The sequence below is a fragment of the Bos indicus genome, chromosome 17 (genome assembly GCF_029378745.1).
Source record: "Bos indicus isolate NIAB-ARS_2022 breed Sahiwal x Tharparkar chromosome 17, NIAB-ARS_B.indTharparkar_mat_pri_1.0, whole genome shotgun sequence".
In the NCBI taxonomy this organism is placed as follows: domain Eukaryota; kingdom Metazoa; phylum Chordata; class Mammalia; order Artiodactyla; family Bovidae; genus Bos; species Bos indicus.
This window is the reverse complement of record NC_091776.1, coordinates 43,688,492-43,710,688: the sequence shown is the minus strand read 5'-3', so window position 1 is coordinate 43,710,688 and position 22,197 is coordinate 43,688,492. Positions and strand designations below refer to the sequence as shown.

The 22,197-nt window shown below is 41.2% G+C and overlaps 1 protein-coding gene across 11 annotated transcripts in view; it reads left to right on the top strand.

Annotated features, from left to right (window-relative positions):
• The window catches only part of GUCY1A1 (guanylate cyclase 1 soluble subunit alpha 1), a 72,099-nt gene extending 51,994 nt beyond the window's left edge, over nt 1-20,105 (top strand). For all 11 annotated transcript variants that reach the window (XM_019977706.2, XM_019977702.2, XM_019977707.2 and 8 more), the window contains 2 exons: nt 5,321-5,475; nt 12,195-20,105. In XM_019977706.2, coding sequence (XP_019833265.1) covers nt 5,321-5,475; nt 12,195-12,396 — 357 coding nt within the window. In that variant the 3' untranslated portion in view covers nt 12,397-20,105. The remainder of the gene's footprint in view (nt 1-5,320; nt 5,476-12,194) is intronic.
• Nucleotides 20,106-22,197: the final 2,092 nt, after the last annotated feature.

The following is a 22,197-nucleotide window of genomic DNA, read 5'->3' as shown; positions in this document are numbered from 1 at the left end:
AACCGGGCTCCCTGCTAAGCCTGGGAGACGGAGCACGCAGTCTTCTGCTGTGCTCACAAGGGAAGCTATAGGCAGAAATCCAGATTCCCAGAGCTTATGCAAGGGCGTCTGATTCACCAAAACCTCAGTACATCTAGAAACTTCGAGGGAGTTTGAAAAATGTAGTTTTGGGTTTTTTGAGCCCTGCAGGGGAGGAATTTAACTAGAATGAATGTGGACTGGGTAATCTAGTAATATTTTCCAGGACACATAAAATTCCAAAATTTCTAAATAAGCCAGATCCCAGAATAAGAATGTCTTATTGCAGACGATAAAATTAACGTGCCTGGCATAGATTTAATAGATAACACATGAACAGATATCTTTATTTGTCCTACTTGAAGTGAGTCTGCCACTTAACTTTTATAGAACAGTCCTCAATTGATGACCTTCAGAAATGAGCCTTTGAAATAATATGGAATCCTATCTGGCATGATATAAAATACAGAGAGAAGGAGGAAAAAGAAGTTTAGCCAGAGCTCTGGCTTATACCGTAAAGAACCTGCCTGCAATTCAGGAGACCCAGGTTCAGTCCCTTGGTTGGGAAGATCCTCTGGAGAAGGGAACAGCTACCCACTCCAGCATCGTGCCTGGAGAATGCTGTGGACAGAGGAGCCTGGCAGGCTACAGTCCATGGGGTCACAAAGAGTCAGACATGACTGAGCCATTAACTTTCACTTTCTTTTTCTCTCCAATGTTACTATCAATAGAAGCTGTATGTGTAAGCCTTCACAACTATTTCTTAAGAGAATGGTCGTCCCAGTTATATGCTGATGTGTGACATGCTTCCCTAAAGTTAGTGGTGTAAAACCACAGAGCTTTTTTTTTTTAAGCATTTTTATTTTATTTTATTTTTTTTCTAATTTTATTTTATTTTTAAACTTTACATAATTGTATTAGTTTTGCCAAATATCAAAATGAATCCACCACAGGTATACATGTGTTCCCCATCCTGAACCCTCCTCCCTCCTCCCTCCCCATACCATCCCTCTGGGTCGTCCCAGTGCACTAGCCCCAAGCATCCAGTATCGTGCATCGAACCTGGACTGGCAACTCATTTCTTACATGATATTTTACATGTTTCAATGCCATTCTCCCAAATCTTCCCACCCTCTCCCTCTCCCACAGAGTCCATAAGACTGTTCTATACATCAGTGTCTCTTTTGCTGTCTCGTACACCGGGTTATTGTTACCATCTTTCTAAATTCCATATATATGCGTTAGTATACTGTATTGGTGTTTTTCCTTCTGGCTGACTTCACTCTGTATAATAGGCTCCAGTTTCATCCACCTCATTAGAACTGATTCAAATGTATTCTTTTTAATGGCTGAGTAATACTCCATTGTGTATATGTACCACAGCTTTCTTATCCATTCATCTGCTGATGGACATCTAGGTTGCTTCCATGTCCTGGCTCTTATAAACAGTGCTGCGATGAACATTGGGGTACACATGTCTCTTTCAATTCTGGTTTCCTCAGTGTGTATGCCCAGCAGTGGGATTGCTGGATCATAAGGCAGTTCTATTTCCAGTTTTTTAAGGAATCTCCACACTGTTCTCCATAGTGGCTGTACTAGTTTGCATTCCCACCAACAGTGTAAGAGGGTTCCCTTTTCTCCACACCCTCTCCAGCATTTATTATTTGTAGACTTTTGGATAGCAGCCATTCTGACACACAGAGCTTTTGTGATGCATTGATTCTGGGCGGTGGAATTTGGATGAGGCACGAGTACCTTGTCATTTCTCACAGTATCTGGTACCTCCACTGGGAATTCTCAGTGGTTGAGGGCATGCAGAGTAGCTGGGATTACATCACTTGAACCAGAGGACCATTTCAAGATGCCGCCTATCTCACCTGCCTGGTTGTGGCTGGGCATGGCAGAGGGTGGACCCAGTTGGGACTGTCAGCCCAGTGCTTACATGTCCTGCTCCAGCTGGGCAGCCTTGGGATAGTCACACTTCTTACCTGGGGGTGGGTGTCCACTGAACAAAGTTGGTATCTGCTGCATGGCCTTTTACACCTTGGCCTTAGGAGATACATGGTGACACGTCCATTGTATTGGTCAAAGCAACCTTAAGCCTGCCCAGAAGGGAGAAGACATAGATGCCAGGTCACAATAGGAAGAGTGTGAAACAATTCTCCACTGTGTTTTAAAAGCATCACAGTGTCTGACTTTTCCAGATGGTTAATTTCTATAGTTTTTTAGAAGATAATTATATTTTGTTTTGGTTTTTGATGAGGAATCTCATAGCATCAAAGTGAATACATAAAATATACGGATAATAATAAACCCAGTGATCTCCACTTAAATGGATTCTATAATTAAGATGTGTGTGTTTGGGGAAGGGGGTTAGTGCCATGATTTTTGACATTTGTAGAAATGTACTTTTATAGTTTTGCAATTGCAAGAATTATTTATAGCTAATTTCAAAGATGGTTACCCAGGTGATAATTTAGCTTTGCTGCTGCTGCTAAGTCACTTCAGTCATGTCAGACTCTGAGCGACCCCATAGACAGTAGCCCATCAGGCTCCTACGTCCCTGGGATTCTCCAGGCAAGTTTTACTGACCTATAAATTCAGGTTTAAACATGCCTTTTTATTTGTACTGACCTAGGAAATTTCTTATGGCCTTAGGGGTTACTCATGAATTACCAAAAGTGCAGACTATTTTTAGTAGTGAGAAAAAAACACTAATGTGTGTCACGGGAGCTGTTGTGACTTAAACATCATTTTACTTAGTATATATGTAGTATATTTAATGTATAATATAATTGAGCCACATTGTAGAGGAATCCACAATTCAGTGATGGACAAGGGCAATCAAGACTCTACTGGATTTGAAGCTGTGTGTTTCTGGGTGCAAAACCCAGGCTTTTACGCATTCTTACCCTCCTTCCCCATGAAATGGAATCACAGTGAAAGAATAGGAAATATTTTTGTTTTCAAACTCTATGTCTTTCTCCAATGTGTCATGTGTACTAACTGTCTACTGGTTATTCTACCAATTTCCTTACCAACACCCACCCACTGAGGCTTGGAAGACCGCAGGTGAATTCTGTCTTAGGATGGAAACTTTGACCAGGCTGAGAAGCTCAGCGGGAGTCAGGAAGTGCAGAGTGCATGCTCTGGGAGCCTCCCTCCCAGCCCAGCAGCCAGTGTGTGGAAGGGCTATGTCTAAAGTGGCCCTGATTGGGAGATTCCCCAACAGATTTCCACTTGGGGCATGATGGGCACCTCAAACTTTGGACCATTTTTGTGCTTGTAAATTTACAAAGATCTCTGATATAGCTTTGGAGTCAAGAGTGCAGTTCAGGGCCGGGGGAGGGAGGGAGGGGAGAAAGCAAAGGACCTTGACCTTGTCTGTGTTGTTTGGATGTTTACAAGGAGGATGCATTTCTATATTAATTATGCAATAGAAACATTAAAACACTATGATGAACTTGTCCTGTTAAAAGCTAGAATAACTAGGTACGAGGGAGAAACTGGTTTAATGAGAAGAATGCCCAAAGAAAATAAAAACTTATGAAAGTATGCCTGGTATTTATAAGCAGAAGATAGCCTTTTGTCACCTTTTCTTGGTTTGTTTAAATTGTTCTTTGTTAATTGTTTATGTATAGAACCCTATTCTCCTAAGGAAGAAAAAGCTGGATGCAATAGAAATCTTATGTTTTTGTGCTTAAAGTAAAACTGATGAAGAAGAGGCTTTAAAAGTAATCCAATCCTGAATTTTTTAGGTGAGGAAAGAGTACAAGGGAAATATGGAGATTTAGAGAAAGTCAGACAATCAGACGCAGAGAACAAGCCAGTGGTCACCAGTGAGAAGCAGGTAGAGGGAGAGGGCAGGGAGTGGGGGTCAGAGATACAGACCACTAGGTATGAAATAAGTAAGTTATAGGATGTAATGTACAGTGCAAGAAAAAGAGCTAATATTCTATAATAACTTTGTGTAGGGCATGATCTGTAAAATATTGAACAATTGTATGTCTGAAAATAATATCGTAAGTCAAGTATACTTCGATTAAAAAAGTCAGACTGCCAGCTATTAGCAGAATTTTGGTTTCTAATACAAATCCCTTGATTCATGATGTAGTGCTTTTGTTTAAAAATGTTGCAGAATTCATGGTTTAACAAATGATTCTCAGAAGTTTCTAGAAGAGGTCTGAAATTAGCCATAAAACTTGGGAAGTGTGGGGTCTCCTGTATTCTAAATTACATCTAGGTGACTAAGTCCTTAGCCTCTGTGTACAATACAGGAATCTGATGGAACTTGTTTTAAATGGTCAACTGAACATAGACTTTGAAAATAGCAAACGTGGTGTCTGATTGTCATCTTAAACATCCTTACTCTCACTTGCTTCGTTGTAGCAGTGATTTAAAAATCTGTGCCTCCTCTAAGATCAGCCAGTTTTCAGTCTAAAAGATCCCAGTTTAAAACATTGCCTTAAAGTGAAGTTGCTCAGTCGTGTCTGACCCTCAGCAACCCCATGGACTGCAGCCTTCCAGGCTCCACTATCCCATGGGATTTTCCAGGCAGGAGTACTGGAGTGGGGTGCCATTGCCTTCTCCAAAACATTGCCTTAACTGCTCTCCAAATTATCAATTGCTTTCAGAATTCCTAAACATTCACCTCAGTGTATTCTGACTGCCTCCTATACCCAGATATGGCACAACTCTTGTTTTCCATGGATCCAGATGTTGACTGAAGTGTTTATAGTCGCTGCGATCCAGGCTCAGCAATGCCAGCTTTCTGCTTCCTCCATCATTTTCTGCTTCAATATTGCAATTCTTTTTCTCCCCGGGTTGGTCATTTGAATAGTGAGGTAGTGTCTGGCATAAAGTTCTTGCGAGCAAAATACCTAAACACCCACACTTTATATCCTGAGAAGTGACCGTGTTTTGGGAAACAGCTTCTGGGCTCCAGAAGTCCTGTCTCTCTCACCCAATGGACAGAGCATGTTCACATAGCCTGCAGAGACTTCGTCTGGTCACCATGGCGACTGTGGTAGGTTCGTGGGGGGCTTTGATTCAGATAGGAAAGACGAGTGAAATACACGTTGTGTGATAAACCCAAGTGCATCCATGAGAAGTGAAGAGGGGTGACTGATGCCCCGCTAGTGGTTCTTCCTTGGAAGGGAGGAGTAGAGGAACATTGGCTGGAGGTTTGGAGGAAGGAGGAGGTGTGGGAAGAGTGAAGAGTATAATAATTTCAACAGGTCCACAAACAGCACTGACAAGCAGGAGTGTTTTTCCAGAACACTGACTGACTTTTTGCTTTCAGATGCGCATTGGGCTGCATTCTGGGTCAGTTTTTGCTGGAGTTGTTGGAGTTAAAATGCCTCGTTACTGCCTTTTTGGAAACAATGTCACCCTGGCTAACAAATTTGAATCGTGCAGTGTTCCCCGGAAAATCAACGTCAGCCCAACCACTTACAGGTATGACCCCACTGAGCGCCTGCAATGTACTCTTTTATATGCAGTTGTCATTTTTGTTCATTGATTTGTCTCATTCTTCATAACATTTTCTTGCTTAGATAATATTAGAGAAAAGTCATAATTGAGTCATCCTCATTTTAACTGTTTTTAAACTACTTGTTAGTCTATGGGAATGACCCTCCTGAGATACCTGTAGCCTGGCTGTCATCCTCAATGTATATCCTATCTCCCCCATTATTACCCTTTAAGCAAAGGGTAATAATGTATTCCTTCTCACGGGCTTGGGAGGTATTCTAACACTGACCAGAGTTACAGAGACCACACAAGTTGATGGGCATGGTCCCTGAAAAGAATGTCCTTAATTCATGTGCCAGGTGTATATACAGTTTATCTGCTTTGAAAAATCAAATTATAATGGAAATCCTCGAAGAACAAAAAGATTTTCCAGATCTAAGCAAATGAACTGCTATGATGGTTTCATAGCATCATCTTTCTACTCCAAACAACTTTCCTTTCCAGCCCTGATTCTAAGTTGAAAACCTTGCTTTGTTTTGCCCAAGAAAGGTTGAAACCTGCTAAGACCCGCTCCAGCTTCATGCTCAGATCCAGTGCACCTGGCTCCCTGGCACTCTTGACTGTGTGTGGTTCCTGTCCTGGGGACCAACAGCCCTGCTCTGGATTTGCTGTCCTTTCAAACATTTTCTTTGGAAAATATCAGCCTTGTCTATGATCAGTTCCTCCAATGAAATGATTCTTCCCATCAAAATACAGCCATATCTGTTTACTTACCTCTTTAAAGGTAACATCTTTGTTTTGTTTCCAAGACTGTCTCTGCTGTCTCCTTGTGTTCCTGCTCCTTTTCCAGAAAAACTCTGCACACAGGTCGTCTGTGCTCAGGGCCTCCCCTTGCTCTTCAGCTCACTCTGGTCAGTGTTTGTCCCTCACAGGCCACTCCAATGGCTCCCCTTGCTAAACTCAGGGTCAGTTCTCTCTCCTTATCTTCCTAACCATCTCAGGATGTTTTGAATATCTTATTCTTCAGGCTTTTGTGACAACGGATTCACCAGGTTCCCTTGTGGCTGCGCCTTCTCCTTGTCTTGGTTGCTGCTGTCTCCACAAAACCGTTCCCCACCAGGTTATTGCAATCCTTAATCAGTAGAAACTGACTAGAGGCCAGATAGAAAATTTAGGCAAGGCTTTACTGGGGCCCCTGCTGCCTGGAAAATCCCATGGATGGAGGAGCCTGGTGGGCTGCAGTCCATGGGGTCGCGAAGAGTCGGACACGACTGAAGCGACTTAGCAGCAGCAGCAGCTGCTGCAACAGGAGGGAATGAGAACAAGTAACAAGTTTCCCTTGCTTGCTCCTGGAGTGGAGGATAAGCTAGTTGCTTTTATGGGGTGAGGGTAGGGTGTGTCCCGGGGTCTGGCTGAAGGGGTGGCTTAGGTGGATTCCCCATCCCTCTGGTGGTGTTGAGTGCAGGGGGCATGTGAAGTACCCTACTTTTGCTTCCAATCCCCTGCTTTTGCTCCTCAGAAGTGGCAGTTGGGTTTTTGGTCTTTTTGTATTTTTTGGTCCAAAATTTGCTGCAGCTGCATATGCACATAGTTATTTTGACTCCCACAGTTTCTTTGTATTTTGTTGCTGGAGGGGAAGTTTGTCCAGGTGCAAGCATTGCAGCAAAGGATCCCCAGGTCCCAGGCTGTCTCAAAACCACTAAACTTTGGAAAATTGTCCTGCCCAGAGCCACGTCTGTGTTCTCATGTTTCTGAAATGTTATGATTTACCACTTTTATCTCTAGCCTGACCCATGATTCTCTACTGATCATATAGATTCAGTAGATTCATATAATTCTGTCCTGTATTTCTACTTGGATGACTAACTGACCTATTAGATGGCTAATGTGATCATGTTAGAACAACTGATTTCCAATTCCCCACCCCCACGTGGATAAAATCTACTTCCCACCCAGCGAAACTCCATCAGTCTCTTTAAAGAGCAGCAGTGTCTACCTCAGGGACCTCAGAGTGATCTCTCCCTTCTCCCCATCGTGCCCCGCCCCTGCCTCCACATGTGTGTCCTGCACATAGCCTTCTCACCTCCTCCAATGCCACCACCCCAGCCCAGCATCACCCTCACTCTTGTATCTCATGTGCCTCCTCCTTGGCTCATCCTCCACACGAGAGCCAAGTTCTCTTCCTAAACCATAAACAGATCTGTCATCCCTGCCCTACAAGCCCTCCGGTGGCCTCCACTGCAACCAGAATAAAATCAGACTTGTAACCACAGACTCAAGTGGTGTCTCTGGTCATAGTCACATCAGCTCTTACCACCTCATTTTCTTCCACTTTCTCCTTATTTCATGGATCTCCTGCAACCCCAGCCTCGTTTTTATTCATCAGACTTGCTAAACTGATTCCTGAATCTGCTTTCCCTTTCTCTCCTGGGTCATCTCCTGTTTTCCTCCTTCTTGTGATCTGACCTTAAGTCAGATGTCATCTCTTCAGGGACACATTCCTCATCTGCACTGGATACACCCTCACGTGGTCATCTCAGCTCATCCCTGTGCCTGAAATGGTTAAGTTCGGGACAAGGGTAGATTTTATGAGAATTCACGCAGATATAAAAGGTGATTGTTTCTTTGCAGAGCTTTAATGATAGAACGTTAAATCCTGGAATGGTATTTCTCAACAAAATAATATTAGGAAGCTTACCTTCCTTGATATATTTATGAAACCTGTACATTTAGGACACAGACTACATCCCCACACCCAAAAATATCCACTACCTTCAAACTTCTGTTTCCAAATTCTAATCAGTAATTTAGAAAGTAGCAATGTAATAGCAGTTATACATTCCTTTCTTTTAAATGTCATGAAGAGTTTTATTCTCGGGGACAATTTTCTGCATTTTTATTTGTTTTTACTGAACTGCAGAGAACTCACAGAGACTAGGTTTGGTATCGTTTGAGTTTTGGATCAGTGGATTGAGGAGAAGGGTGTGTGATGATCCCAAGATCATTAAAGACAAAACTGGGGCATAATGGAGCATAATGGAGCCACCCCTGTGGGTGGGAAGGTTGACCTAGGAACTCCTGAGGTGACACAGAAGCAGGACTTGGATTCTGTGAGGGAACAAGGAGCGTAAAGGGCAGATGACAGAATTAGGAGAGCTGATGCAGCCGCTTGGAGGACATGGTGTCCAGTCCGGGGGAGTAAGAAAACCGCCTTCCGTGTGTGAACATCCGCCCTGGGACTGTTGCTGCTAATCTCAGATCTTTCTTTCCTCAAGCTTTCATCTAAATGGTTTTATATTTCCAACCTGTTTTTCTTATAAATTTGGATTTTAAAAAAGATTTAATGAACACTTCTAATTCCATGACACTGTGTTTATCTGTAAGTTTCTTTAAAAAGCATGGGATTTGTAGTCAGAAGACATGTCTTATGGGTCCCCAGTACAGGGCTTACCAGCTGTGTGATCTTAAGAAAAGCTCTTAATACATTCTAATGATTTGCTTTAAAGCCACTTCTAAATGCACCAGATACAAAAATAAAACCAGAGAAAAATAGACTCCCACTCAACCTGTCCATATTCTTTTGCAGCTTGCCTTGAATCCATTCAATATTATGTTTTTGAGATTTTTTTCTTGATAAAATGTAAATCCAGTTCATATAAATCTAGTTCATTTAGTTAAAGTATTCCAAATGCAGTGGTAAGCTGGTCAACCAGCTTGGGGAGTGAAGTAGATACTCCCTGACTTCTAGCATTTACCATTTCTAAAGTGTAAACACTACACTGTGGCTGGTTTCAGCCTATCCATGGTTTAATTGGCTTGCAGATTCCTGAGTATTTAACAGTTGGTTCTCCCAGGCAGGTCAGAGATAAATCTAACATGTCGCCAGATGTGCCTATGATGTAATATGTATTCTAGGATATAAGTAAGCCACTCTGTCTTCTGTCCATGGTTAATTTCAGGATAGCCAGTTTTTCATTATTATGCAAACTGATTTGATAAATATACTTATATACATGTCTCTAGATAACATACCTATGAATGACATTCCCAGATCGTGAACTTCATTACTCAGTTTCAGTTTTACTCAGCATCACTCAGCTGTCCAAACCCATCTGTGTTCCATTGTGTCTGAAGGTTTCTATTTCCCAATGCCTGATATTATCAAACTTATTGTTACCAATATGGCAGGTGTTATGTGACATCCAATTGATGATTAATGAATCTTATTTAAACAATTTATTTAATCTTCATAACTGTCCTAAGAGACCTGTATTATTATGAAAGTGAAAGTGTTAGTCGCTCAGTCGTGTTTGACTCTTTGCGACCCCATGGATGGTAGCCTGCCAGGCTCTTCTGTCCATAGAATTATCCAGGCAAGAATACTGGAGTGGGTTGCCATGCCCTTCTCCAAAGGATGGAAGAAAGGAAGCTAGAGATGGGGTTCCATCTCCAGGGGATCTTCTCAACCCAGGGATCGAACCCAGGTCTCCTGCATTGCAGGCAAATTCTTTACTATTTGAGCCATGAGGGAAGCCCTGTGTATTATAGTTTCCTTTTAAAGGCTAGAAATCTGACATCTTTGCTGTTATTCAAACTTAGATCTACCACACTTTGAAGCTTACACTTTAATACTGTGGAATTCTGTAATTTTTCACTATATATTACCAACTACTATGCCTTGGCTATGGTTTTTCCTGTGGTCATGTATGGATGTGAGAGTTGGACTGTGAAGAAGGCTGAGCGCCGAAGAATTGATGCTTTTGAACTGTGGTGTTGGAGAAGACTCTTGAGAGTCCCTTGGACTGCAAGGAGATCCAACCAGTCCATTCTGAAGGAGATCAGCCCTGGGATTTCTTTGGAAGGAATGATGCTAAAGCTGAAACTCCCGTACTTTGGCCACCTCATGCGAAGAGTTGACTCATTGGAAAGGACTCTGATGCTGGGAGGGATTGAGGGCAAGAGGAGAAGGGGACGACAGAGGATGAGATGGCTGGAAGGCATCACTGACTCGATGGACGTGAGTCTGAGTGAACTCCGGGAGTTGGTGATGGACAGGGAGGCCTGGCATGCTGCGATTCATGGGGTCGCAAAGAGTCGGACACGACTGAGTGACTGATCTGATCTGATCTGATGCCTTATAAATAATAGGTACTTGAAATATTTACAAATCCATGACTAAAACATCATTTCACTTGTTTTATTCTTTTGCAGACTATTTATTGATGCGCTTATAAAATTAGTTAATTGAACACTCTTGTGTATTCTGTCTGAGGTCTGTAATCCTTGAGACCTTCATGTCTATATAGCAGTTTCCTCAGTACATATAGAACATCACAGTTCTGAACTTTAGCATAATATCATCACATCATTTAGATGCCCATTGCAGGGGAGTGGAAGGGACAATATGAGTAATTTTCTGTAGAAGCTGGTTTAGAGCTTGTTCTCATCCATGGCCTGAATAATAGATCAGAGAGATGCTTATTAAGTTTGCATTTGACAGAGACCTCGGGAAGCAAATGGGAAGAGGAGCCAGTAACTTAATCAGTGTGATTAGAATTTAAAATGAGTTTATCCTCATGGACCAATGAAGCAAATAATAAAAGCTGGTAGAACATCTGAATTTAAGAGGAAATTTAATTCTTAAGAATTTAAGAAGAAAACATATTGCAAATATCAGATAGTAAGTAGAGTATACATATATACAACTAAACCTCACTTTAGTCCCACTAACCTAGAATTCATAAAAACTTTATCCAAAGAGATCCCAAAGTTATTTCCCCATTTTGTGTGTTCACTCAGTGGCTTTGGTTGTGCCTGACTCTTTGTGACTCCGTGGACCGTAGCCCACCAGGCTCCTCTCCCCATGGAATTTTCCTGGCAGGAATACTGGAGTGGGTTGCCATACCCTCCTTCAAGGAATCTTCCCAGTCCAAGGACTGAACCTGCATCTCCTGCATTGCAGGCAGATTCTTTACCACTGAGTCACTGAGAAAGCCCCATTCTCACATTATATGTGTCTGTCTGTCTGTCTGTGTATGTATATATATATATATGGCTTCCCTGGTAGCTAAGCTGGTAAAGAATCTGCCTGCAATGCAGGAGATCCTGGTTCGATTCGTGGGTTGAGAAGATCCCCTGGAGAAGGGAACAGCTACTTGCTCCAGTATTCTGGCTTGGAAAATTCCATGGACTGTATAGTTCATGGTATCACAAAGAGGTGGACATGACTGAGCGACTTTCACATATATGTGTGTGTGTATATATTATGTAGAACTTTTCTTTCCAAAGTTCTTGCCCATGATTATTTCTCAGTAATATTTACAAAATGAATGGATATAGTGTCTTATATCTTTCAACTCCTTCAGTTCTATAATACTATTTTCTTATATTATTAGACTTTGTATCATTTGGGTTTTTCCCACTATTATGAATTTCACTGTTGTATAGATTATGGATGATATCTTTACAAAAATATTTTATAGTTATTTTTCCTAATATGAGTGAAATCCATTATCTGGTGGAACTTTCTGTTATTGTGAACAATGTGTTTGTAAACATCAGTAGGATTTTTCTGTCAATCACACTGAAGATGGTGGGTTTATCAACATTCTCAGGAATGTTCCCTTAGTTGTGTTGCCTTTTCTTGACTAGACAGTTATGTCAATGTTGTTTTATGATCAATATCTGCCTTTTAATCTTTCCAGATTACTCAAGGACTGTCCTGGTTTTGTGTTTACACCTCGATCAAGGGAAGAACTTCCACCAAACTTTCCTAGTGACATTCCTGGGATCTGTCATTTTCTGGAAGCGTATCAACAAGGAACAACTTCAAAGCCATGGTTCCAGAAAAAAGATGTTGAGGAAGCCAATGCCAATTTTTTAGGCAAAGCATCAGGAATAGATTAACCAAACACACACCTGATTGTTAGCCTTTGGGGTTTGACTCCTTGGAACGTGAGTGGACCCTCTGAGAGCACACTGGCATGGTGGTGAGCTGAGGAGCAGTATTAACATTTCAGGAGCCAAGTCACCATCTACTTTTCCTTCCACTTAACATGACAAAAATGTATTCACTTCAATATTCAGTTTTTCAGTGAAAAACAAAGAAACCTCAAAAAGTGACTTTGAGGGGATGTAATATACTTATTACCTGTACTCAAAACTCAGCACCTTGTATATACATCAGGTAATGTAGTGACCTGTACCACCTGGTGAGCTGTCTGCGTGTCCTGCCCTGGCTGAAAGCCCTGGTTATCAAAGTGCTTGTGGTAGTGTTGGTTGCCTTAAAGATGCTTGTTGAATAGAAACAATAGTCTTGATACCGTAAGCTCTTTGAACCTTTCAACTGTACATTTTGTTACATTTCCTCATTTAACAGTTAGCATATATAATAAGATAGACTGAGTTTTTTTTTTCCTGTTGCACTTTTTTCTTTTTCCTTTTCTTAAAGAAAATAAGCCATTATGGGTTAGATGCAATATGAATCTAAAGTAGTTCTCCTGTAAATATCAAGATGATTTTATAAAAATATTCTCTACAACATAATATGTCATAAAAATAAGTATTTCCTTTTTTGACATTTGTAAAAGTCTATACATGGTAAAGGCTATTTTAATTCATAATAGCAATTTCATTTCTATTAATTCATTTTTATGTCATCTTCAGGGTAAAAGAGGGTTATGGCCTATATTAAAATGCAATAATATCATTATGATTTACTTTAATTGAAGCAACATGGAGTAAAGGCAGCATTCAGGGAGCGAGCCATAAAGTCAGAAGCAAAGTACTTACACACACCGAAGTAATTTTGACCTATTTCAGCAGACACCCTCCATTGCCAGGCTGAGCCACAGAAAGTTGCATGAGGAAAATCTAAGTTCAGAAGTCGGAAATAAGACTTGTTCTTTTTGCTGATAGCTTACTTTTAAGTATTTGTGTTGAGCACTTTGGTGTGTATATATGTCCTCAGAATCAAGCTTTTGTCTTAAGTACACATCTGTGAATATTTTATTCTAGTGAAATAACTCAATGATATTTTTAAAGGGAATGTTAATGTTGATGAAGAAAATGATGCTGTGATTTTATTCTGGAACTTTCAAAACATTTTTCTGGAACATAAACTTTTATTTTTAGTGATGTTAGTCTAAGATCTCTGCTGAACTAAATAACATAGAGTTTGGTTGGAGATAAGATCTGATTTTTAAATGAATACAGCTTCAAAGCTAGAGAAAGAGGAACATAAAAGTGTTTAGGTCACTATTAGCAGAGCTATAGATACAGCAAACTCTTATTTGTGGATCTGAGAAGTAATTCAGCTTAAAAATTTAAAAATTATCTCCATTGGTCCCCAGGCTAGTCCATGGTGACCTCAGGAATACCAGTAATTTCTGATAGGTCTCTTAGCATCCCTGTGTATTATTATATATATTACAATAATTATTATTTACTCAATAATGATCCTGTGTCTTGAAGCACTGATGTGGCTCATTAAATGCCAATCCTATTACTGGGGACTACCACAGGACTTGGAAAAATATAGTTATAATCTTACAAGCATATGAAGTTAATAAAAGAATTTAAAAGTAAAATCAAGACTTAAATATATTTTTCTTTCTGGAACTGAGCCCTTATTACAAGGAAAATATTAGAAATTAAGGAAAATTAAAAAGCATAAAATGTGTTATCACTTGTTTAAGCAGACACAAATTTGCTAATAATTTACTTTCCAAAAGTTGTAAGTTAATTGGAATTCAAAAAATATTCTCTCTCTGTGTGTATAAACACATGTACACACACAGAACCAGTGAAGGAAAATATAAACAATCTGTTGTTCAGTCGCTAAGTCATGTCCAACTCTTTACAGCCCCATGGACTGCAACATGCCACGTTCCTCTGTCCTCCACTATCTCCTGGAATTTGCTCAAATTCATGTTGATTGAGTCAGTGATGCTCTCCAATCATCTCATCCTCTGCTGCCCTCTTCTCCTTTCGCCTTCAGACTTTCCCAGCATTAGGGTCTTTTCCAATGAGTTGGCTTATTGTATCAGGTGGCCAAAGTATTGGAGCTTCAGTTTCAGCTTCAGCATCATAGCTTTGAACATTCTTTGGCATTGCCTTTCTTTGGGATTGGAAATGAGAACTGACCTTTTCCAGTCCTGTGGCTACTGCTGAGTTTTCCAAATTTACTGACATATTGAGCACAGCATTTTCACAGCATCATCTTTTAGGATTTGAAATCGTTCAGCTGGAATTCCATCACCTCTACCAGCTTTGTTCATACTATTACTTCCTAAGTCCCACTTGACTTCACAGTCCACGATGTCTGACACTGGGTGAGTGACCACACCATCATGGTTATCTGAGTCATTAAGATGATCTTTTTTTTTTTTTTTTAATAGTTTTCCTGTGTATTTTTGCCTCATCTTCTTAATCTCTTATGCTTCTGTTAGGTCCTTACTGTTTCTGTCTTTTATTGTGCCCATCCTTGCATGAAATGTTTCCTTGATATCTCTAATTTTCTTGAAGAGATCTCTAGTCTTTCCTACTCTATTGTTTTCCTCTATTTCTTTGCATTGTTCATTTAGATAGGCCTTCTTATCTCTCCTTGCTATTCTCTGAAACTCTGCATTCAGTTGGGTATATCTTTCCCTTTCTCCCTTGCTATTTGCTTCTCTTGTTTCCTCAGCTATTTTTGTAAAGAATCCTCAGACAACCACTTTGTCTGCTTGCATTTCCTTTTCTTTGGGATGATTTTGGTCACTGCCTCCTCTACAACGTTATGAACTTCCATCCACAGTTCTTTTGGCACTCTGTCTACCAGGTCTAATCTCTTAAATCTATTCATCACCTCCACTGTATCATCATAAAGGATTTGATTTAGGTCATACCTGAATGTCTTAGTGGTTTTCCCTACTTTCTTCAGTTTAAGATTGAATTTTGCAATATGGAGCTCATGATCTGAGCCACAGTCAGCCCAAGGTCTTTGTTGTCTTTGCTGACTGTTATAGAGCTTCTCCATCTTTGGCTGCAAAGAATATACTCAATCTGATTTCAGTATTGACCATCTGGTGATGTCTAGTGTAGAGTTGTCTCTTGTGTTGTTGGACGATGGTATTTGCTATGACCAGCATGTTCTGTTGACCAGACTCTGTTGAAAACAATCTGAGGGAAATGTAAGCAATCTGAGTCAAAGCTACATGGGAATTCCTTGTACTATTCCTGCAATCTTTCCATAAGTTTGATATTTTATCCAAAGAAAAAGTTACTAAAATGTGTTTTCTTAAAAATATTCAGTCACCTGTTATGGATTACCTAGCCCAGTGTGCAAAGGCTCCTTAACTGTGGGACGCTACATAGCCAGATGGACACACAACATTTCTGTGATGGAATGCACTCAAAATCTGCAACTTGGATGCTAAAAACTTGGAGGAATCCCTTTCTCATCTCTGCCTTATCAATTCTAGAGGATGTACTTGTCAGAGACACATTCAAGTCCGGATCACTGAAGGTGCCTAGGGACAGAGCCTGAGGGTGAGTTCACAAGGAAAGTGAAGGACCAAGACAGAGGCTTGAGATTGGCGTGGAGTTGAGAATGGATAAAGAGTGGACACAGAGGGTCTCTGACAGGGTTGAGGGCCGAATCTTACCGCCAAGTCAACTGTTCTATAATACAATTTGAGTCCCCAGATGCCTATTCCTCCTGAGAATTCCATGAGCTGTTCTTCTGTTCTGTTGTTTCCATGACTTCTTGTCCCATTATTTTGTGTCCAGTACACAGAATAAATTTGCTTGTCACATATCGTTCTCAAGTGAGCATAGAGTTCCCTTGAAGTCTCCCAGAGATATCTGCAAAGTGAAATACAGAGTTCAAAGATCTGTTCCCATTTTCCCTTCTCTTTCTACTTCCATCTGGACTTCGTAAGAAAACACAAAGTTTTTGAACCTAGCACTGAAGAAACTCATTTCATGTATTTGTTCATCTTTTACTGAATGACTACTATGTGCCAGAAACATATAATGCTGTTTTTGGAATTCCAAGTAAGGCCTCTTTTATCAAGAAAGAAAATTGGAAGGTGCACATAAGAAAAATAATCACAAAATGCCATGGAACCCAAAGGAGGAGACTCAGTGCCTGCAGAAGGGTCTTAGTCTTCGAGGAAGTAGCTCATCAGGCCAAGGGGAAGGACTGCCAGGCAAGTGCACGTGTGCACACGGACACAGAGGCTTGGGGTGCAGGGTACACTCTGCATCCTCAGGTGCCTGGAATGAGCAGTGGTTGGGGGAGGAGAAAAAGGACAGAAAGTCCATTTGTCAGAGTGACTTATGATTGTTAATCATTGTTATTATTATTATTCATGTCCATGGAGCCCTTTGTTCAAAATGGCTTATAAAGGAAAGAAAGAAGCAAAACAAGCAGACCATTGGCTTCTGCCTCTCTCCCCAACAGTTTTCAAACCACTTCAAGCACAAAAGGAAGGAATGTGATGCTGAGATGTGAGTCTGTGCAAGCATGCCATGAGCAGCATGGATGAGGATGGAATTTACCTGCGCAGATGACTAAATGAGCATCCATCTGTATCTCAGAAGAAAATGATGCAGGACCATAAGTATGGACACAAAGCTGGGGTGCCTGGCCTGGAAATTTCAGGTCACTCTCACTTGTCCTTCACACCCTTTGGTGGGAAAGAAGGAATGGTTGCTACAGTAGCTTGTTTGTTTGTTTTTACTACTAACCTTTTCTCCAAATTACCCGTCTGTGACTTGGCCAGACCTTCCGGGGCAGCTATGGTGAGGTGAGGAGCAGTTGTGGACACAGCAGGCTGCTGGGCAAGGTAAGGGGGAGTGAAGGGAGGAGTGACTGGGGGGCACGCACGCCCCCATCCCACCCTGAGAGCACTAGAGCAAAGCCCGAATGCTGTCTAGGCTGTGTAATGTTGGAAAGACACGCTCACATCTCTGCTAAAGTGACAGGTAGTTGTCCCAAAGAGAATGGGTTAGTGGATTATCCTGGCTATAAGTGCATGGGTTTTACCTGGAGAAGTCATTATTCCTCAGAGGAAAGGACTCTCTCATGGGTATTTGTCAGGGTGGCATCATAGGGCGCTGCCCTTCCCTGAACCATGGAATAAGGAGCTTGTCTGTGCCTGATTGTGGGCCTGGGTGCGTTTCCCTCGGGGACAGTTAGGTAAAGGAGGGTTCGCAGAGTAAAGGATGACAGATGTGGCACACGTGAAGGGGGAGGGCGGTGGATGGGGGGAGTCTGGCCAGAGGCCTTGCAAAGCCTGTCAAGAAGGACTTATCATCTGCAAAACCGAACCTGCAGAGACTGCTGCAGAGATGCTAGGGAAGTGCAATCCCCTGGGTCTAAACACAGGCTAAAAGCAGGGACAGCTTGCTTTATTCAGCAGACTTTATAGTGTCGCAGTGTACAGTCTTTGTTGGAATTCAGCTCCAATCCTGGGAAAACTGTTCTCTCCTGAGGGGGAGGATCCCTCCCAGTGTGAGAGGCGGGGAGCTTCTGGAAGTGATTAGCCCTTTGCAGTCCGGTTGCCTTCAGTTTCCTTCTGCTCTTTGCGTGTTTGGTTCCAGATTGTAGGCGAAGTGTGGCTCCCTTTAAATGCTTCTTTTATGGTGTTGGTGATGTGCACTGACTTGGTGACGTGCACTCTTGGAACATTCTACACTTTAGTGCCACCTATATTTCTCCTGAAGCAGCTTTGCCCTTGACCTGTCACACATGCATCTGTTTTGACCAGCTCACACAATCCACACACTTTTACCTCTAAAACTATTAATATTCTTCCTGCATTCAGTGCCTGCAAAAAAAAATAGGTTTCATAAATGCATAGATTCCAAAATTAGAAAAAAAACCTAACCAAAAGATAAAAAAAAATGATATCCTAAAAGCCAGGCTTCTTTTATTATCAATGCAAATTCTTTTTCATCATAATAAATTTAGTGTCAGGAAGATGGGGTAGAAATTGGGATGACATATAAGTTGCAGGTCTAGGACTTAATCTCAGAAATTTTGGTAGAAGATTTGCAATAAAGGTCTGCTGCCTTTCAGTTTTTCCAAGTATTTCATGTCAAAACATTAAATTGCAACTAAACCTTATAGATTGAGAAGAAAATCACTTGGCAGAAAAGGACTTTGCATAATGCCCAAATCTTAAACTGTAAGCTAAGATGTTTGTTTAGTCTGAAATGTTGCCAAACCCATCTGTACTGAAGAAAGAGCAATGAGGTAGTCTCGGGGGAAACTAAAACAAAGCAAAGCAAAACAAAGATGCTGTTGTAGAAGTTGGACACTCCAACACATTACATACCCAAGAAGAAGGTAAAGCTGAGGGCTTTTGGGAAGTCACAGAGACGAGGCTCAGGAAATTCTGTGCCTTTGGAAGCACTGGTGGCCAGTGAAGTTGTTCAATCACAGTGAGCTGCCTGCTTCCTCAAATAAATTGTATCTTGGAAAATGGAAGTGGATAAAAATATATTAGTATTTGAGAATGTTCTGTTCCTTCACCTCCTCCCACATGTAAGTTAAAGATGCCCTGCAGAATCCTATGACACAGCTTGATAATCACTAATTTCAAGCAGCGTTCTCCAACCTTTTGGATTCTGCACATCATTAGTATTAATAAAATTTTTAGTAAACTGACAATATATTATGAATCCATAAAAATACATATTATCATATATGTATTAGTAGTATTTATGATTAATATAATATGCTGTTCTCAATCTGATATATTACAATATAGTAAGAAGCTTATCTTTAAGAGAGCATGAAAATAAATAGAAATTATAGTATTTTCTTCACTTACCCTAGTGAATTGTCTTTATATTTTACTCTGGAAACTGTTACAACAGGCTGGTGGGCCTCCACTTTGATTGAGTCACAAATCACTTTGAGAACTGGATAAAAGATAACAGATAAGACCATCACCTTCCCAAGCATGTGGGCATGCTCTTATACCCCAAGACTGATATGAATTTCCAGAGGTTTGGGGATTCCTTGGAATCTACTCCTGGGCCACCCCAGTGGGGTAGCAGAGACCCTCAAACCAAGAACTTGTTATCTAGAAGGGAGAAAATAGCAAGTCCTATTTGGAATGAAAGGAGAATGAAGAACCAGAAGAAGTCTGTGAATTTTGGCTTAGATATGACCAGTTGATTTTTGAAGCACAAAGGGAGTAAGTTCTTTCACTCCTGGTTCTGTGAAATGATTCATGGGGCTTCACATATGAGCAACTAAAGTTTTCTTTTTAGCAAATATTAAACATATCTCTCAGTGTATTTTCTCAAGCTTTTGGTAACTGTGCATTGCTCTAAGTATCTAGTAATTTTTTTCTGGTTTAAGTATTTCTTTTCATTGTTCCTCTATGTGAAATAGGAGAGCCACTGAGCCTTGCACTGAAAACCTCCTTAATACTAACAACACTTCTTTTATTATTACTTTAACAGTTGTTTTAAATAACACATTTATTTTGAGTTCTACTTCTGGCAGAGTTGCAAAATCTATCAGAAATTTATCCTGTGTCTCAGAAGCTTGTTAAATATTGCTGCCACATAAATATTGTAATACAAGTGTTAAATAAAAATCTTAAAATGTTAAATGAGTTCTGTTTAAAAAGAAAAGGAACTGTTGACTTAAGCAAAAACAACATTGAATATTTTGTTTTCTTGTGGGTCTTGCCGTTTCAGACAGAGGAAACCCCCATACTACTAGTATGACTGAAATATATTTCTTTAGGTATGTAAAACTCCTATTTCTGACAAAACTCATATTCAAGTTTTTCAAATCACAAATAAAATCTTTTTTTAAAAGAGAAAAACCTTAAATTTAAGACTAGAACTGTGCTCAGCTTATCCGAGTGCAATGTAATGGGTAGTAGCACCAGCTCTGGGTCAGTTTGTCCTGGTCGCATGCTGCTACATGTTTTTCCATCACTCTTTTGCATTTTGTAGAGAAATAGGAGGACTGACTGCCTTCGTTCTACATGATCTTTTCAAGGATGTTTGCACAAGCGCCCTTAGAAAATAGCAATAATGCCTTCCTGCAGAGCAAAAGGCAGGCACAGTTACTACCCATTATAAAACGTTTGTGTTCCTAAGCTGGGGGTTTCTGTCCTATAACTGAAACCACTGTATGCAGAGATCACATTGTCTTGTGGAAATGGGGTTGGGGGCAGGAAGCCAGTACAAGACACTCTGATTCTCTTTGTCTGCTGGCATCACTGTGAGCCACGAAGTCTTCTGTCCCTCACCCAGAGAATGCGTGTGTCTTCTTCCAGAATTCATGAAACCATGACAGTTTAACCTGTTAACTCACAAGTAGAGTAAAATCTCACTCTTTGTAGTCTTGACAGTTTGGCAGTGAGGATGGGAAGCTGATGGAAAATGTGGCTTCCTGGAAGAGGGTAGGTGAGGGTCTTGTGGGCTGATCAATGGGACTTGAAGGGAGAGTCCATGCGATGTGGGAGCAATGATGGTGACCAAGTTGTATGTCCCACAGAGTGGTAAGTGTTTGTCTGTTTTGTCAGCTAGTGAGGAAGGCTCATGGGGAGTTTCATGTCAAGTACCAGGCAGGAGGTTCCAGTTCAGTTGTCTCAAGAGTGACTTGGTTGTTGCAACACTCCTCTGGGTGAGAACTTTCTCCCCAGTCAGGCTGCCAGCTCAAATCCACATTGTCACCATAACCAGTACTAAGAACAGTCCTGGACTGGAGCAAGGTTCCAGACTCTTCAGACCACATTCGCGGAAATGGACGTTCACACTTAACACAAAGGAAGACCATCCACATGCACTGTGAGCTGAAACCAGATGAATCACTGAAACACTGGCTAGTTCACTTGTGAGGTGCGTGTGTTACGTTGGAAGCATCGTGCCTGTTAGGGAAGAATGCAACTCCTGGGAACTCTTAGGCTTAGCTCTCCTGACAGACTTTCACGCGAACCTCAGATCTTTGCAGAAATGACAGTCAGGGATCGATGAAATTTTTCAGTAGTCCTGGCTGCCATAAGTGAGCTTGGTTCTTTGAGGGAGATTGCCCTGAGAAATCTCATGGAAACCACACAAACTTGCATGGAAACCACCGAGAAGGCATTGCTGTGGGGTGAACTGTGTCCCCCCAAAATCCATATGTTGAAGTCCCTGGTCCCTATTTGGGAATAGGGTCAGAGTAGGTGTGTAATTCGTTGTGATGAGGTCACATGGGGCAGATAGACTAGACCCCTAATCCAACATGACTGGTGTTCTTAGAGAAAGGAGAAATCTGGACACAGAGACACTAGGAGAACCCATATGAGTATGAAAGCAGAGATCGAAGTGATGCTTTTACAAGTCAAAGAATACAAATTATTGCCAGAATCACCAGAGGCTATGTGAGAGGCACCGAACAGGTAGTTCTCACAGCTGTCAGCAGGAACCAAGCTGCTGACACCTTGGTCTTGGCCTTCTCATCTCCTGGGCTGGGAGACAGTAAATTTCTGCTGTTAAGCACCTGGATACTTGTTTCAGCAGCAGCCCCAGAAAACTCATGTAGGCTTGGTCGTGTATTTGAACCTTTTGGGCCCTCAATTGGGTTAAAGTGCTGATTAATGTGACTGGAGAGACTGACACCGACAAGTGATGGAAGGGACACCCACACCCTGGAAGACACCCTAGGCCTCACTTGTCAGCTGGGAAAGAATTTAAGGATATTTTCTT